This window comes from Doryrhamphus excisus, linkage group LG1 (genome assembly GCF_037039965.1).
Source record: "Doryrhamphus excisus strain RoL-2023G ecotype Guam linkage group LG1, RoL_Dexc_Guam_v1.1, whole genome shotgun sequence".
Taxonomy (NCBI): domain Eukaryota; kingdom Metazoa; phylum Chordata; class Actinopteri; order Syngnathiformes; family Syngnathidae; genus Doryrhamphus; species Doryrhamphus excisus.
The window spans coordinates 7,716,840-7,736,441 of NC_136357.1; the positions used below are offsets into that span (position 1 = coordinate 7,716,840).

General features: G+C 40.7%; 1 protein-coding gene across 1 annotated transcript; it reads right to left on the minus strand.

Annotated features, from left to right (window-relative positions):
* Window positions 1-9,998: 9,998 nt before the first annotated feature.
* On the minus strand, window positions 9,999-11,510 carry lg1h15orf61 (linkage group 1 C15orf61 homolog). The gene is made up of 2 exons (XM_058075537.2): window positions 10,771-11,510; window positions 9,999-10,693 (listed from the first exon to the last, which is right to left on the minus strand). Exons 1-2 carry the CDS (start codon window positions 11,111-11,113, stop codon window positions 10,566-10,568), a joined length of 471 nt encoding a protein of 156 aa, XP_057931520.2. The 5' UTR covers window positions 11,114-11,510; the 3' UTR covers window positions 9,999-10,565.
* Window positions 11,511-19,602: the final 8,092 nt, after the last annotated feature.

A 19,602-nucleotide genomic window follows, 5' to 3' on the forward strand; every position in this document is an offset into this window, starting at 1 on the left:
CATTCCCAACTTTTCTGAAACAATTATTGAGATGGTACCTCCAGGCGGTGTATGTTCCTGGTCCCTGGAGTCCTGCTGGCTGAAAGAGTAATTGACTAAAATTGTAGCACACACACACACTGGGGCCATTTACAAATTTGCCAAAAATGAACCGTTTAAATGAAATGAGGGTGACTCTCAAATTAGCAAGGAGTATGATTGAGATGTGGCTCTGGGAATTAAGAAGCATGATTTAGAGCTCCGCAGAAAGTAGCATCTGTGAATAGTCCAGTGTTACTCACCAACCCGGTCTGACTCGTATTTAAATATCAAGGCCAGTTAACTGATGCTCAGAAAGACAATTCATATTTAAATGTGTTGTGAGCCGGTAGATGGAAAAAGAACTGGATAGATATACTATACTGAATAACAGATCGCTGAAATGACACATACTATTGCAAAAATTATACATCAGATAATAGATTACATATGGTTTGAAGTAAACTGAACACTTTATCCAAGTATTTTAGACAACGACACACATAACAGACACCTATGTGTTTTCTACCACACTGGTTCTGAACCCTTTCAAAGGGTTTTCCAATTGTATCGTGATAATTCACACAACACACTTCCACCCTGGCCTGCAAAAGCTTGGGATATGTGTTCGCTACATTGTACAAGGTGTAGCCATTTCTGGAAAACAGCAGCAAATTATTGTGAGTGTTAAAGGCCTGACAGCCATGATTGATTGTTGTGCAGAGGCTGTGTTGATTGTTGCCTGTTGTTTCAGTCCTGTGTCTCCCAGCAGCCATTGCTCCATCGCCCTGACAAAAACCCTCCCAACCACTGATGAGTAATTACTAAGTTCATTAGCTACGCTAGTGGTCTAAGGATGTATTACCGTGACATTTGTCAACACTTCTGTGGATGTGTTTTACTGTCATCATTTGTCTTTTAAACCGGCAATTGTTCCTCTATATACAATTCTAATATATGATCATTTTTACATTAAACATGTGGAAAATGTTGTAATATCTACAAAGACCAATTTTGAAAGGTATGAGAAGGGATGTCCGGTAATATTGGCCGATCCAGTGGCAAAGCACTAACAGATGCATAATGCGTTCATTCATCACACAACACTAGTTTGAAGGAAGAGCTGCTGCCTGTATCTGTATTGGTAATGGCGTGCTGGAAAGTACTAAAGAGAGTTCACTTGCTGTTATTAAAGGGGACCTATTTTGCTCGTTTCGGTCTTTTGTATTGAGTTGTGGACTCCTATAGAGCATCTACGTACACACAATAACCCGCACAGAAAGCTTTCTTGATCTTCCAGAATCTGCACCGGCTGTATTTCCTTGGAACTCCAAAACGTTCTGTTTTAATTTATTCCACCCACGGACCGCCTCCAGGCACACCCACTCCTCTGTGATTTTTTTTCCCACTCCCAAATGCTCCTGAGGACTCATGGACTACTTCCGAAGGTTAAGAGCTACTAGTAGCTCATTAGCTACTTGTTGGAGACCCCTGACTTACTGTGTATGAACTCAAAGAGTGGTAACAAAGGTCCACGTTTATTGCATGCAGACAATCTTGACACATGCAGACACAACATCAGAAGTCAAAATGTGGTCATGATTTTGCGAGACTACCCGTGTTTAAAACAACTCAGTAGATCCACCGATTTTGATGGAAAAAGGCTATTAGCCACTACAGACATCAGTGAGCTTGCACTTTGCATGCATGCAGGTAAGACACTCCCTGTATGCGCACTCTATGATGCTACACAGACAAGCTCTGCTCGCCCTTCTGCTCTTCCACACGACCAAGTAACGTTGGAAAAGCATCGGGCTTCAGCAGGTTTGTCGGCTAGTCCAGCTGCATACTGGCCAATGTGAAATGCCATTGACAGATTCAAATGCATTTATTTTGGGAATCAGGAACTCCAACCACTTGTGCCTGATGGTGGCGTTTTTCGGAATTGTAAACAACTGTGGTGTTCCCTTTTGAGGCACTGCTAGCAGGTAAACAGCGGAGCAGCGCTTGGGGGAGGGCAGAGAGTTTATATATAAGGAAGTCTGCCCCTCTGTGACATCACTAAGGTGCAGTTTTACCACGCCCTTTGAAACCAAACGTTTTGAGTCATCCCAAACTTCTTTCAAGGCTCACTTCCAAATGCATAAAACGTGTCATCTGAAACTTTGGCATGGTTTAACACGAGAATGCAGCATTCTAACTACATTTATAGGTCAGAAAAGTGCAAAAGGCATAATAAGTCCCCTTTAAAAAAACAACTGTGGTCTAATGAACAACTGAAGTTCTAGCAGAGAAGACTAAAGCAGCAACACAACATTACCTCTCCTAATTGGACTGGATGTTAAAAAGGATAAACAGTAGCTTGCCAAAGGACAGAATGTAACATCACAGCAAAAGACTTAATTACACAAGCCTTCCTACTTAGAATGATCTTTTCTTGATCACTGGTCTGAAGCCAAAGAGCCACAAGCTATCTAATAGCAATGTCCAAGTAATTTTTCTTTAATAGGAAAATTGTTACTTATTGATCTGCACTTTGTAAAGCCTTCTAGCAATCCTCCAATCACCTCAGCTGTCAAAACCATGGAAATACACTCTGTTCCTTTGTGATTTGATGGCACAGTGATTCCCATTACTGGCTCAATTCCAGTGTTAATTACCTTCAACGTACCATCATCTCCCTCCAAAGAGTCTTGTGCAGACCGCTAGTGTCCCACCAGAGGACAGCGGGGGGTAAGAATGATAGGTGGAGTCGTACTTTGCCTCTGACTCGAGCTCTTCTGGCCATTAGGCAGCGTGATGGGCTTTCCTTTTCCAGATCATTTCCCATGGTCAAAATAGCATAAAACAGCATTTTTGGTTCAATAGCAAAGACTTCAACTGAATAATCACGAGGGTGAAACTGTAACTATTATAGCGGCACCTCTGGGATAACCATACATAACAGGGGTGTCAAAAACACTGTAGGATTTCTGGAGGGCAAAGTGTTTAAAGTGTATGCTGTTGGCTCTTACTCCAACATCTGCTTTTAATTACTCAATTAGCGCAATCATTTAGCCTCCTTGACATTCATCCAAATGGCAAATCATAGCCGGAAGTTGTTCTGTTTTAACAGAGCGTTAAGAGGAGTCATGAAAAATGCATACAGGATAATGTATATGGATACTTAACTAATTGAACCAATTAAAGGGAGGGAAGCGGTTCGGGTAAAAACAGCATGGGTATCGCCCTCTGGGAAGAGGCTTTGACATCTCTGATCTACAGCCTCCCTGCTACATATTCAAGGATGCAGGCCTGGGGTCATATTTCCACACACACAAAAGGTCTCTGACTTCAGTCAGACAGCAACAACGCGCCAGCAATTTAACAGTCGGGCTTATCGAAGGCCATACACTTCATTGTATCTAACATCTAACATCCCTTAAAAATCAATCAATAGAATTTCCATCATATCAATAACATGACATTTTAAATATAGTGACTACTTTACATGCATTTTACTAATGATAAAGTCATATACTCTCCCACCGCAAAAAAATAAGGAATGATTGTACCCCTGCGGTTGTGATTTCCTGCATGCTATGGATGCATAAATAAACATAGGCATAAATACACAGAGGACACTGACTGGGACTAGCCGGCCAAGTGGGGCAGCTGTTATTAAAAGGGCTATTTATCATTGTCACCCCTCTCAGGTTCCATCCCTCTCTGCCCCCCAGCGATGTCACTACAGGCTTCACAGGAACAATGTGGCTCATCCGAACAAACCTGCAGACTCCACCGTACATTCGTAAACACACGCAAATAACAAGCACAGCTCCACACACCTAATATGTAAAGCTGTCTTAAATACGCATAATGTGTGACGATATGACAAACTCCACTTTCAAGCAAACAAAACCCGACCTCTTGCTATTTCGCCAACTCCACACAGCTATACCTGCACACTCATTCATTTTCCGCTCTGTTACTTCATCGATTTCTACCACAATTATCCACTTTTCTGAAGCACTGCAGTAAGTGAATTCCCCCTTTGTTGGACAATAAGTACAGGAGGTTGGAGAAGTTACACTATTCCTTAGCCTTAGGGGACTGTCCACTTTCTCCTGTACCCTCATCATCATTAGCAGGGTAGGATAAAAACACACTGCAATTAGTCTTCATCTGATTGGGAAGGCCACCGTTTCTCTCTGACCTTTGCCATCATTTTAAATAATAAAATAACTTGCTCTACATGAAAAAGACAACACTGACTATGGTGGATATTATCAGCATCTGACGACAACTTTGTAAATTCCTCTTATGACAACAATATGACAATACCTAGGGACAATTTTGACAATTAACCTAGCGTGCATGTTTTTTGGGAATGTGGGAGGACACCGGAGTCCCAGGAGAAAACCCACACATGCACAGGGAGAACATGCAAACTCCACACAGAGATGGCCGAGGGTGGAATTTAACTCAGGTCTCCTAGATGTGTGGCCTGCCCACTAACCACTCGTCCGCCGTGAGCCCCTGTTCATCTTTCAACTTTTCTATACAATATTTTTCCTATGAAAATAAAAGAACTCCATACCATCCCTGTGATGGGGTTGGTTGTCCTAACGTGTTTTTATATAATGTGCTCTATATGATTACCATTGTTTCGAAAACACCTATTGATATGTGTTTTTCACTGTTGATGAACTTAGCACAGTTGGAGTAATGGTTGTAATGGTGTTGGTATACCTGCCTTGAGATGGATGTCTTGTATCTTCCCCTGATACACCATGATACCACCTTCAGGTGCCCCCAAAGATAGAACTCAAGACGGGAGAGAACTGGGGATCTGATCTGAAACATACAAAAATATACATTATACATTTTACTATGGAGTAAAAAGTGTGACATCAAACTATATGTCAAGTCATTTGGATGTGTCACCACTTTGCCAAGGTCTTGAAGACTTTTTATTGTTAGACTCAAACGAATGCAGATTAAGACCGAAAGGAACAACCCAGGAAACACCAAGCCTGCCATTAACTGGAAACTGCTGGAAAACCAGAGTCAAAATTGAGTGGCAAATTAACTACGGCTAATTGGCGACTTTTAAACAGCCATAGTATATTTATATAGATCATAATTTAAAATGTGTATATGATATGAGGGTAAGCTATTTTATCAACAGTTGATCTTTAATGTGCAGCTACTAGATTTTTATTTTCGGCCATCTAAAAAGCAGCCTCACACAGCAACCCACTCAGGATTAATGAAGTGCTTACTTAACCAATTTAAACCCTTAATTCCTATTAATTCAACATAATAGCCAGCCTGGCTGCCAGAATTAACAGCGCTCTTGCAGTAACTTACAAATCTCTGCAGGCTCGAAAGAGTTGACCCAGCAAATTCAATATTCATTGACAAATATGTAAGAGTATGTATATCACTGTTAAAATGCATAACCCGCATGTAAGACCCCTATCAAGTCTGCTTTACACCTGTATTACATTTCTCCCTCAATCAGCAGCTTTTCTGAGACAGCCGCCTCCCATGAGGAGAAGAAACCATTACAAGAGACCGTAGCTCATTTGCAGAAAGATTGGAGATCATGCTGTATCATGTGAAGCATTTCTGCCAACCAAATTGATTTATTCCATTTCAGATGTTTGCATGCAGCATCTGTATCAGTGTATTTAATGTAAATCCCCAGTCTAGAATTGAGTTTCAAGGGTTGCCGCTTATAGTGCAGGTAAGAAGCAGATCATTTAAATAGCACAAGAGCCAAGTGGTGGAAAATGAATGCATAGGCATATATTTTCTTCAACTGCTGTAACGATCGCTTTATATTTTCACCTGATAAAAACACAATGCGCAGCAAGTCATTTATTAACCAACATCAGTTATTCCTTTTTTTTTTGTTCTAAGAAAAAAGCTGTATTTAGCGAAAACAAAGGCAAGTGAAAATAAATATTCCTGATGACTTCAATTTTAAGTGAAGAAAAATAGATCAAGCAGAGCCTGTGGCGAGACGAGCCTGACTGCATGCTGGTGGGGGGTAAAAGACAGCCTGGGGGGTGGGTTATGGAGGGCGTCTGTTTTTAAATGAGCTGAAACTTTAAATACTGCATAATATAAAACAAAAATGAATAGTTCATTTAACTCTCGTGTATAAGTCATGAAAAACTATTAAACTTCATTACGTTCTCAGTCAACACAGTAAGTATTAAGTATGAATGACAAAAACATTACATCGCATTAAAGAAAAATAAAATCATCAACTTTGTGTGGACAGGAAAAATGGATTTGGATATAAAAGTACCAACAGCGATGGTATAATGGACTACATAAATAAATAAAACTACTCAAAGAAAATATGTGCATTTACTGTATCATCTCATAAAAAGCTGTCATTGTTGTGTTAGCAACCCCATGTTCACTTCACTGTGTGACCAGATCGTTGCAAGTTTAGTGCTGGCTATTGCTTGCCTGATTAACGAGTTTCTTCCTTTAAGCAAGCTAAAGTGACCATCTTCCCGGAGTTTGTGAGCCGCACTTACATTAAACTTTGGTGTCAAGAGGCGGGCTGCAAAATATGGCCACGCGTGTACTACACCTCATGTAGCTAAATACAATGTAGTATATTAGCAACAACTACTAAATGTCCATAAATTCTGGGGTCAGTGAGCAGAAAACTTGAAATATGAAGACATATTTATTAGGGATGTTCCAATCAGGGTTTTATACTGGCGATACCGATCATCCATGATTGAAATCAGCTGATACCAATACCGATCACGATCATGTCATAATGTACTACTGGCTATATTAGGGGTCATCAAGGGTTTTTTTCTTGTGAGAGCTACTTTTACAAAATGAAAATGGCCAAAAGCTAATCAGGTGTGCCCGCCTCTGCTGTGCCCCTCCAGCCACATCTGCTGCCTTCTGAACCACAGATGCAGCTGACCCTCTCTTTTGTGCCCTCGGCATCGTGGAGAGGATGCCGTCAGCTTGGGACCACCGCTGACATCAGTGAGCACACGCCTTTCAAGTGGACACACTCAACGTCATGGTCCACGTGAGCTGTGCATGCTCATTGGACAACCCAACCTGGGAAGTGCAGAGACTGACATGCACCACATGCTCACAAATCCGTACTGAGGTTTGTCCACACTTGCAACTACAGGGGGTTGGGACCGGGGTTTTGGACCTACGACACCTCTTGTCACCTGTTAAGTGGAGCAATTCACCCAAATTGATTTGTGTTTCTAAATGGAAACAATCCAGATAAGAAGAAATGACAGTCCCACTGCCCACATGTCTACAAGTGGAGATGTTTCTAGTTGAAACATAATGAGTTTTTTTTCCATCGTACTATGATTGGGAAAGTGCCATTACATTGTGAATATTGTGACATGGGCTGTCACCCTTGTATTCACATGTAATCCTGGTGTGATCCTCAAAGTGATGTGAGTGATGGCTCCTGCTGATAATGGGGTAAGCATGGAGACACCGCTGATCCATCCTGAATTTTCATAATGATAACCTCACAAATGTTAGCTGCAGGGGTTCCCACAATAACATTTTCTTACAGGCAATATATCTCTATGACAAGAGGAGGTACATTTGTTTAACTTTCCTTGTTAAATAATTCATTAAGGATGCAGCAAATACTTGAAGCAAAGACTTAATTTTTTTTTTTAGACAACAGGATGTAGTCAATTAGACTTTGCAATTAAATTGTTAAACGCACAATTTCAACACTTGTTTTGCTTTACTTATCCAAATTCTAAACAGTACAAGTACTTAAAGATTTCACCTTGACAAAACGTATTACCGGCATCTGCATGCAATTAAACTTGGCACTGGGGCTTTAATTCTTTGTTCATTAGCACTTGAGACAAGTGTGTTGGGTAATTCAGCCACTTCATAACAACATTAGACTAGCACAGCTATTAAAAGGCATCCATCTTCAAGCAAATGTAGACAAATATACTTCATTTGCAGTGCAGATATCCTCCAGCTGCACTGATGGGGCCTGAGCCTCGCTGTCGCACTCACGATTACGTTTAAAAGGACTCAAAAGGTGAAGAAGCCCTGTAAACAAATACAGCACACTCCGATGCGCCAGTTTGGATTTCAGTGGACTCAAATGGTCCTGTAAGAGCTCACAAAGCTGCTATAAGCTGCAACCCGTCATGATTCTGTCTGGCCATACGGCCGTATCAATGTGACTAAAGGGTCAAAGGGTCAATGAGTAATTAAGACATGCTTGCCTGAGCATTCCCCATGCACACTTTGAGTCCTGATGAAAGGTTGGAAATGAAAGGAGGGGGGGATTTCAGTGCAGCTTGACACCACAGATCAGATTACACTAAGTGTCTAAATGTTCCTTGTTCAAAGCAATTAGAATGATTAAGATAGTGTGGTGTCATTGCACTGTTTAAGGGGGATTTTGCACATTCATTTTGCATGAGGTTTTGACATTTGATGTGCACAATGAAAGCTACGTTGCATAAAATTACCAATGTAATAGTTACTGTCACCATCATATAATCTTTGTTAACTAAGCAGGCAAATAACAATATAATTATTCGCAATCATGCATGGGAAATGCAATACTATTGTGTAATACTGCAGCATCATGTTAAAAGGACCATACTGTATTTTCAAATGAACTGTCACACAAATGTATATGGTATGAATTGCAGTTAGCCAGTCAGTAGGAGGCAACAGTCAGGTCCTCTATGCCCTCCTCAACATTGGGTCATTTTAAGCATGGCACTAATTGGGAATGCTGGACACTCCACTGGGTCACACTGTTGCTGCATGTTTTGAATTAACTACATATATTATTATTATATGTATATTGTGCTTCTATACGCTCTTTTTTTTGGTGCTTTGGTGCTTTGTTAGCAAAGAGAAAAACGCAAAATCATGTAAGCGGTTAACCCTATAATGCTTGAATTGAGCTCTTTTAGGCTTTTTTTTTTAAGGAAACTGTGGTCGGATTCTAACTTAGAGGGTGGCCAGACTCAATCAATTATAATAAGAAAATAATATCAAACAATTATTAAGCATTGGCATGAATTAAGTTGCCATACCTCAGACAATCAAGTATTACAACCAAAGAGGCATGTATGCTGATTTTGTAACCTTCCGGTGTAAAGAGAGAGGTCAAAAGGGGGCATTGATTAACATGTGCGACAAGAAATTATTCATTCTCCTTCATTGTGGCTAAAAATGATGAGGCCAAAGCCTGAAAATTGAGGTCACTGATAAATGCTATTAGCAGGAGATGCGGAGGGGTGAGGAAATCAATATGGTAGTTTGTCACTCTGCCTCTTGAAAAGGAAGCAGCGCTGTCAGCAAAGCACATTAGCAGAAATCAAAGGCCGAGGAAGGCCCGAAGGAAGACATACACGTGTCTCCATCCATGGGCTACACATTGGTAATTAAAACCTATTTTATCAGACCTGTCTTGTCATGGTTACCTCTAACGCTATTGACTAGCTGCTGCATGGAGAGTGATCACTAATTTACCTTCAAATAAACGAGCAGGGGTTATTTAGATTCTTGTACTGGTCACACAAAATGAAGCAAATTGTTATGACTATGGTTGCTGACCAGTTCAGGGTGTACCCCTGTCACTTTCTGTTAATCGGAAAGGACGTTCATGGCAAGAGTGCCGCTTTTGCTACCGGAGTTTTGAACTATGCCATCTCAGTCGTTGACCCAAGTGGTACTGTCAGTATATAGCATCTTGAGGAATCTACTAATGGCACAAATTAGAGTGCTACAGCATGAAATCGCCCCACATACTGCAGCACAAGTGCAGCATGATCTAAAAAGCTTGCAAAAAACAGATAATAGGTCTACAACATCAGAATGACAGCCCAAAAAGAATTTCTCAGAAAAATGTACAGAATAAAATACAAATAAATATTTTTATTAAATAAAAATCAGCCCTGCTTAATTTAAAAGGGACCTACTATGCAACTTTTTGGTGCTTTGTTTGAGTTGAGGACTCCTAGAGCAGCAACACACGATAGCCCTCACAAAAAAAGCTTCCAGATTCCGTACCTCCTTCTGCAGTGTGTCCATGAACGTCCTGTTTCCAACCCAAATGGTCTGTTTAATTTACTCCATCCCCAGCCCTCCTCCTACATTGTAACAACTTTAATAGGTAAGAAAAGTGGGAAAAACATAATAGGTCACCTTTAAAACAGAATAAATTTCAGTGTCCAGGTTGCAGGGGTCCCAACTTACATCAGTCGTTTCTTTTAAATTTAAATTGTACACTATATTTTAAAATGTCCTATACATTACAGCATGGCGCTATGACCAACCATGTCTTTTTTGGAGAAATCCTTTTTCATTGCCAAGTTGGCTCAACACAGTACTATTTTTCTGTGCAATGACAAGCAGAAATTACTCTTCTACTGCAACTTGAAATTTTAATAATTCGACAACAAAGACCATTACAGACTCAAAATAACTTTTTGCCAACTTCATGGTTCATGTATCCCGCATATATAAATAAAGCACATAACATTATCTGGTTTGGCTTAATACTGTGCACCTTCTTCTTCCTTGTAGGCAAAATAGACTGTGACAGGACCAATGCTTGTATGGACCGTTTCGGCAGCACCCACAACCATCCAGCAACCGATTCCATAAGCCAAACAGGGGATACCTGCAAACAAAGCGCTTATTGATGCATTTCTTGAAAAAGAAATGCATTTCTTGGTCAAATGTGTTTATCATACTGACCTAGGTTGATAACTTTGAGCATGGTGAAAAACCTATCCTCGAAGTCCAGGTTCTGTGGAGATGCTTTGGTACAGTGGTACTTTATGAAGGGGAAGCAGCCAGTTCGCAGTACGTGGTAGTTGGATCCCTGAACGTTCCAGTTGAAGTTAGACAGTCCAAACTGGTCATTGTGGACGGCAGAGTAGCGGACACAATAAGATGTCCACGGTGGGAGCTTTCGCTGCTGTAGGTGACAGGTGAGCACCTCCGAGGCGGCGGGACGGGGCACCGAATGGGCGAAAGTGCTCGGAAACAAGGCGATTTTTACAAATATGCGGTGAAGCTTTTTCAAGAGCTCCCTCATAACTTCGACGTATACGTATATTAAACGTTGCTGTCGGTATTGTGGAAATATAACAATGACTGCATTCAATGGCTTCAACAGGCAATATGAACTTTTGGCTAGTAGCTAGCAAGCAGCTCGGCTAAAGATACAAACATTAGAACCCCCGCTATCACTACCAGGGCAGAGTCTTCATTGTGACTTAAACTTGTTCATACTTGTTTTATTATATTTTATCTTGACCATTAAAAGTAATAAAAAACATGGAAAGAGAGCTGACCTGGCTTGCCGTGTGATAGCAGCGACCTACATAGCCGGGGGACGAGTGTTCGGTTTACAACCATCCGGGTGGAAACACGATGGCCAAAATAGTTCTTCTTTTCACAATTAAACACTTCCGGAATATAATCCTCACGTGTGCTGTATGGAAAAGTAAATATTTTTTAGGTTTCATCGATCAAAGTTATTTCAAACAAGCAACACGAATAAATATGTGTTAAAGACATATGATTCATGGCATCATTTTGATTTGATTGAAACTCTTACTTTTCCAAGACACAGTTCCAATATAAGTGTCAAACCTGGTGTTCTTCAATGATGCAATTAAAGTGGAAAACATAAAAATTAAATCATCCTCTTCTTGTATTCAACTGATTGCCCTGCCTATCATTCACAACTGTTTCCAAGTGCTTTTTCATTTTTATTTTTACTTTTTCTACTCAGTAGCAGATAAAACATAACATGTAGCAAAGTACAACAAGAAGAAAAGAAAACATACTTTAGTAAAAGTACAGGTAATAATTTTTCAAATTACTACAAAAGTAGAAATACACAAAAAAAGTAATTTAAAATAACATCAGTAATGTATTTGGTTACTTTTCACTTTTACCGGTTTCATTGTTCTTATGTTGAAAAAGAAAATATAGTGTTCATGTTTCTGATCAGTGGCCACAAAATCAGGATATCTGAAAGATCTGGTTTCGAATCTCCATTGGACATATCTGTGAAGTTTGCATGTTCTCCTTGTGCGTTCGTGGGTTTTCTTCGGGTACGCCGGCTTCCTCCCACATTCCAAAAATATGCATGTTGTCAACTCTAAATTGTCCATAGGTATGAATGTGAGTGGGAATGGTTGTTGTTGTTGTTGCCCTGCAATTGGCTGGGGACCAGTCCAGGGTCCCCGTCCCAAGTCAGCTGGTATAGGTTTCAGCATACCACCATGACCCTAATAAGGATTAATAGGCATAGAAAATGAATGAAGGAATAAATGTCTCTGATCAGCTCTGTCAACAGACATCACAAGTGGGTTTAAATCACAATCAACTCTTGTTTATGTTCTGTTATTTCTTTAATAGTTTGCAAAACTCAATTCCTTCCTGGGATATGCGGCTTTCATGATGTAGATGAGGAGGAATCGTTAAGTCATTAGCATGGTGCCTTAAAATGTGTTTTCCCTTGCGTTTGGATGATATATCAGATGAATGACAGTTGAAAGATTGCATGGAAAGGTCAAAAGGGCATCCTGGAGATCCTCTGAGACTGTTCTATTAACAACACAGAAAACAAAAAGGCTTTACTAATGGCTCCCATGTTGCTAGCTAAGAAACAATCACCTTGTTAATCAGAGGATTGTGTTTCAATGAAAGTTTCAGCACACATCAGGTCCTGTCTTAAACGGGGGTTAGGGTATGTGTCATCACTTACTGCTGTCTTATAGCGCAAAGACTTTACCTTAGCGGCATTGTTACAAATTGGCTTCATTACTGATAAACTATAACAATGTAACAATATGAATACCACAGATATGTCCTCAGGGTCACTGCTGAGTTTGGAGAGGGTGCATGATTAGTGATCATGATGAGTGTAGGGGCGCATGTGGTAAATTGTCGGGCCTTTCTTAATTAACTGCTGGGAGCAACAATTAATGTTTAGAAGATGTGCCAAATACAAGATGGGCTTGATTGTACGACCGTGAGTGTTTGCATTCAGCTTTAGATAAAAGCGGCGCTGAATGTGATGCTTTTACCACTGCAGTGCACAATGTACATCACTGCCAAAGTGTGTGACATAAGTAACACCAGAGAGGCTGATTACTGAAAACTGGCAAGGCTCAAGAGGGTAAAAACATGTTCCATGGGTTCTCAAGCACCTTTGGGAGACAAAAAGCGTTGCCCTATGAGCACAGGAGATAGGAGCCAATAAGTATTGGATGTGGGGCTTCTCTTGTCAAACACATGCGCCTCACACAACAATAAAAGTGTCCAACAGGGACTTAATTGTGTTTGTAATATGCAGGTCCTTAATGATGGCCACCACTAAAGCTATTAACCACAGTGGTGGCTCAACTGCTGGTCTGAGACGCCAGGCCACCAACTAAATGAATGTATGATAAAATAATACAAGTTGCAGATTAACAAGCGTAAACTCAGGCATCATGCTAATAAAAGACGTCTATTGTTTAAAGGCTTGGCACCAGGTTGATGAGGTGTTCAGGCATGCATAAGCATGCATAATGAAACTGGTATGAATTATTAATGTGTTGATTATTTAGACCCATCTATCAAAATGATAATGAAGTCAGCACCTTAACACCAATTGAGGTCTTTGCGTAATTACAGCATTTACTTGTATTTAACCAAAATAAAGAGCAAAACACTGATCTATCTTTGTGATTACTCTGGTCGTTATTAGTTTGTTACTCTCCAAAGTCGTCTCGGCCTGTGGTTGTGCTTTTGTTCAAACCTGAATCTAAATGCAGGAATGTACTTTATGTCAAACTGCATATCAAAATTGTCATCTGCCACCAGCAGAGGCATATTATTTTAACTAAATAATATATGTAATGGGGCGGCACGGCGGTCTAGTGGTTAGCGCGCAGACCTCACAGCTAGGAGACCAGGTTCAATTCCCACCCTCGGCCATCTCTGTGTGGAGTTTGCATGTTCTCCCCGTGCATGCGTGGGTTTTCTCCGGGTACTCCGGTTTCCTCCCACATTCCAAAAACATGCTAGGTTAATTGGTGACTCCAAATTGTCCATAGGTATGAATGTGAGTGTGAATGGTTGTTTGTCTATATGTGCCCTGTGATTGGCTGGCGACCAGTCCAGGGTGTACCCCGCCTCTCGCCCGAAGACAGCTGGGATAGGCTCCAGCACCCCCCGCGACCCTCGTGAGGCAAAAGCGGTAGAAAATGAATGAATGAATATATGTAATGTGATGCAGTGCCTTTCTACAGCACTGCTAACTACAATGACAATAATTAACATGTAATTTTAAAGGAATACCATTCTTATGATCACTTTAAAGGCAGAGTTTGATGCAGCTCTTACTTGTGAAACATTGGCCTTCTACCTCATGTTGTTGCTGGTACTGTATCTGTATAGCTAGACCTACATGAGAGCTTGCCCTTGAGGTTGTACAGAAAAATATGCCTCTAAAGTTGCACAAAAGCATGATATAAGAGCCGTTAACTTGCGAGACCTCAGTTCAGGGAGCATCTGTAAGTATTTTTTCCAGTGCACAGTACAGCTAGTTGTTCCATTGTACTTTGGCTTTAGTCTGGTGTTTACAGGTACAGCTGTCCCTCAAACATTGTTCATCACTCAATACAAAAAACTAAATATAACAAAATCCTATACATACGTTTACATACATATGACCTTTTTGCCCTATGCTACTTTTGCTCTATTTTAGTTATTGTGGCTTTGCCCTGTTTTGTACTTGTTAGCTACTTCTTTCTGTGACCTCATGCCACAGTCTCTTTTGTTCTACTTTTTCATACCCTTGCATCAACTATTACGTGCGCCTTTTGTTATTACATTTTTGAAAACTACTTTTCTGTCCTTGTCTGCTTTGGGATCACAACAGGCAATAAGAAGTCTTTAATGAAATCTCTCAAATGTAACCTTTAAGGAACATTCAAAGGAAGTTCTTCATCCATCAGCATATCAAAAAAGTACCCATGTTGAAGAAAAGCACGGTTAATAACGTCCACTCGACAGATTTGGGTTATTCAGTTGTCAAATGACACGCTCACAGACTAGATCTTTCCCTGCATGTGTGGACACACTTTTCCCTGAGCTAGTTTCTAACGTCTTGATGTGAGGTTCACATATGTAGTGTATGTATGCTTAATGGCATCATTAGAAGTATATTAAGGGGTCAGTACGGTGGTAGCCTCCTACTTAAACAGGGCTAATTTCCCCAATAATATCCTAATAGCTATGCCCTCTTTTTAAACGTGGCAAATAAATCACAAGTGAAGGAGTTGTTAATAACTAAGTGGCACTCAGCTGCCTCCTTTTGCTGTTCCTATTTGTCAAAGTAAATACTCCTGCCAGTAAATGCAAATGGCCGGTTGTCGGAACCACTTCATCTTCACTAGTACACGAAGGTATGGATAATTCTCCTATGTTCTACTTTGTATAATATTCGGAGAGTGTATAATGTGTCTCAAATGATGACAGATATATTGGCTTGAGGCTGCACTTACTGATTCCCATTCACGTTTCCTATTGTTTCCATTTAAGGTGATTGAATAGCAATAAGAGTTTAGCTTTGAAATGCATTCATAATAATCGAAGACACTTGACTGCATGCAATAAAATGGCAATACAAAAGTGTTACATTTATAAAATACAAAAAGAAATCATAATGAATCATTTAACATCCAAACTAACATTCACTGCTTCTATTGCCAGGTTAGGGTTAGGTTAATATACAGTTAAATAGTTTTCTTATGACTAAGTAATACTGAGTCCTGTTCATGATACTGAACCTGTCATTATAGGAAAATAATCTATATAAAGGTGGCTTAAATAGCAGCACATTCAATTTAAGTAAAACACAGTGAAATACCCGTGTGCACACGCAGTACAGTACATCAGGCCAATGCTTAAGAAATATCCAAACTCTACTCAGCATGTTCATGCCACTCAGTAAATGTCTAACTCCGATGTCCCATTGTCACGCCCCACAAAGCCGTGGGAAATGTAAGTCTGAATTGTACCTGTTTTCTATTGCCTTGGATTTTCATTAAAAAGACCCAATGCTGCAGCTGGGGCCCTCGCTGCTCCACAATGTGAGGAACAACTGCAAGGGCAAACATATGCGACCCACTTCTTCCCATCAAATAAAGTATGCATCTTTTTGCAACAGGTTTGAATCTAAATTGATGTTTAAATCCAGACAGGTTTGCCCTTGTGGCTCGGCGCCCGTGGTAGAGGAGATGTGTCTTTAGTGCTGCTGCCTCTTTTGTGTCGTGCACTGTTCATGGCCTGCATGCTTTTAATTATACTGTCAGCGAATCCCATTCAAATTCTGACAAACACTGAAATTGAGTGTTTTGTGTGTTACTGTATTGTTTTAAATAATCTCATGATCAGTAAAATTGTACACTTACAGTATATCACAGCTATAGGGCAGAATACCGTAATGGACTGAGTCAATCTTTCTGCACTTCACTGATTTTAGTTGATTGTACTTTCAATATCAAACAATTCTGCCAATTCTGGATAACTGTCTCTGTAAAAAGCTCAATAAAAAATGTGCACAAGGGTCTTTGTAACACCTCATAACATTGTGCAAGCGTACATCATGTTGCAACCAGCGGGTATCATTTTTCTTTTAAACCGCATTGTCTCAACACTGCTTCAACCACTCAACGGGTTAACATCTATTCCATTAGATACCACCCTCTAGTGGCAAGCATGCCCTTCACTGGGCATCTGCCATGCAGGGGAAACTACACAAACAGAAATGTTTCATTGTAAAGCAACCATTAAAAAATGCTTGATTTGTAGTCTTGTTATTCAAAACATCAAGTGTCTTTCAATTGACTGAAAATAAGCTACTGGCTGTACACTTCTTATTTGGAGTTTTGGGGTCTTAATGGTCAGATCATGTGAACAATGCATTTCATTTTACAGCACGTGGATCAATAGACAGTCAATGCAGCCAAGTGCTGGGAGCAGAGGTTAAACCATCATAAACCAGTACATTTCCAATGTCATAAATCAAGTCCAGCAAAACCACTCCTGGTACTAGAAATGCAATAAGCTTTCCATGGCATTTTCGGTTGGCCACAGCAGGTGACCAGTCAGTGGTTAACTAACGACAGCACATTCTGGAGTAGTTCACTTCGGAATGACTGATCGTCTGAAAAAAAGGGAGGGTGGGGGGTTTGGAATGTCTCAGCCACGTGTGAGGTTAAAGGGCATGGCTTAAATGGTGGAATCAGTGTATCAACACAATAACACCTGACAGTTTATTAGAGGTTCATGTGACACATTTGCGCCCTGAGCCTACTGTTTGCCTTGCTTGGTCTCCAGATCCCTGGGGGGCTGTAAGGGAGGCCCCTATCTGCTCAAATGGACCTCTGATCTTGCCTAAACATTGATCTTCTTCACTAGTATAGCGAAATGGAGCAATTTGACACCACATGTTGCAACATCATGGTGACCCCTTACACTCGCTAACCATCTGACTCATTCTATGATGGCTCTGAGAAGCAGCCATTAAGGATAAGACAATGCAGGCAGATCATGCATTCAGATCAAGTGTAATGTCTCCGGACAAACAGAGGGATGGAGGATCTAAGGAGTTGGTCATAAGGGCTGTAGTAAATGTGTCCAGTTTAGGAGCGTACCATCACTGTAGCTGTGGATTGAGTGAAACGCCAACCACCTGGGGTCTTTGGTGTTAGGGTGAGTGAGTGTTTAGGTGGTTCAACCCAATACAACCTTCATCTCAGATGACAAATTATGTCAGAAGTGGGATCCATGAGGCCAATTGCGGCGTATCTAGTTGGAATGACAACCAGTCCAGGGTGTACCCCTCCACTCACCCGAAGTAAGCTGGGATAGGCTCCAGCACACCCATGTGACCCTAGTAAAGATAACAATGACACTTGGGCCATGGCGAAGAACTGCTATCGTGCCAAAGAACCTGGCTGTTATGGTAGCTGTTCAAAGTGTGGCGTATACCCATATATATAGTTAGGAGAATATGTTTCTGCTGCACCTCCCATTACATCGTCGGGTGTTCAAATTTACCAGCGAGGAAAAGCTGAGCATTAAGTCTTTCTTTACCATCTACTTTATTTTCTTTTCATCATCACTCTCCAGGTGTCAAGGACATTACTACAAATACCCTTGTGTTAACTGGATGACTCTAGTAACTGCATGTTATCCTTGAGACCTTTGGTGGCTGCTTCAATTTCAGCGTGAGTGCCTGATGGACAAAGTGGGAGGTGTCTGTCCATGAGTGACAGCCTATTATCAGAAGGCCTCCAAAGTCTAATGGCTTTAAGTCACAAGCACAGAGACAGCACCTGCCGTCAATAACAACTCTCTCTCTTTCTCTGCTGATGAATGCCGAAGCGCAGCCCATCTATCTGGGGATCAATCAGGACCCTGACTGGGATCGATATCACTCTTGTTTCTGTAACTAGGAGATGCCATAATGGTTTTGCCACTTAATTACGTTGTCAATTTCTTACTTTTGTTTTAGTATAGTCTCTTAAACAGCTTGGTAACACCAGTGCATGCTTAGCTTAGGCAACGTGTCAACTCATTGCTAAGTGGCCAACAAACCTTAAGGAGTTAGTCACAATGTTTATTTAATTAGATAACGCCATTCCTTTTAGAAAAAGGAATTGTCACTGCATTGTCAATGAGCTAGTCACTTTCATGTCTAAAGTGACTCAAGTCATACACTGTTGTTTGTATTGTTATTAAGAAATTGGAAAGCATAGTTTCTGTTTTGTATCAATTTAGATGAGGTGTGAACCGAGGGACCCAATTGAAGAACTTTATTAAATGGTGCAAATGGTTTTATTTGGACTTAAACAATAAAATACATGGCACAACCACCTTTCGACCAGTCATATAAAGTATTAAAGTCTGAACATCTTCTTTGTTCCCTCATTGATCTATTCCAAGCATTGTTTGTGTTTAGAGTGGGAGCTGTCTGGCTTGACTGGAGATTATGCTGTTGATATTCCAGTCATGTAAGAGCCATCATTACATTCAAGTACTGTAAGAGGAGAGGTCAAATGTTGCACAGTGATTCCCCCTGTACAAGTCATAAAGCACACAATGGTGCGGCAAAAAGTGTAAAGGAACTGTTGTCATTTTCTACGGTAGAGCAAGCTCACCCCGGGACTTTGCCTATGCGGTTCATCCAAACAGCAGGCCAGTAAGACACAAGTGAGCGGGAAAGAGATGTTTTTGCAATAAATTCTCCGGATTTAAACTGCATACAGTAGCCTCTGATGGGATTCAGGCAAAGCTTGGTATCCGCATAGAGCCGAGCAATCTGGCCATAAATAAAACAGATGTTTCCCTTCCTCCTTGATTGCCATTTGGTCTCTGTATCACACCGTGAAACCACTGCGGCGGGGAACTCCAGCGAGTCTCATGAGTGTGGCGGGGTTCAGTCTGTTGTCTAAATGTTAATTTACTGTAAGACTCTCCTGTGACAGTTACATCTACAACAGTACGGGAAGAAGA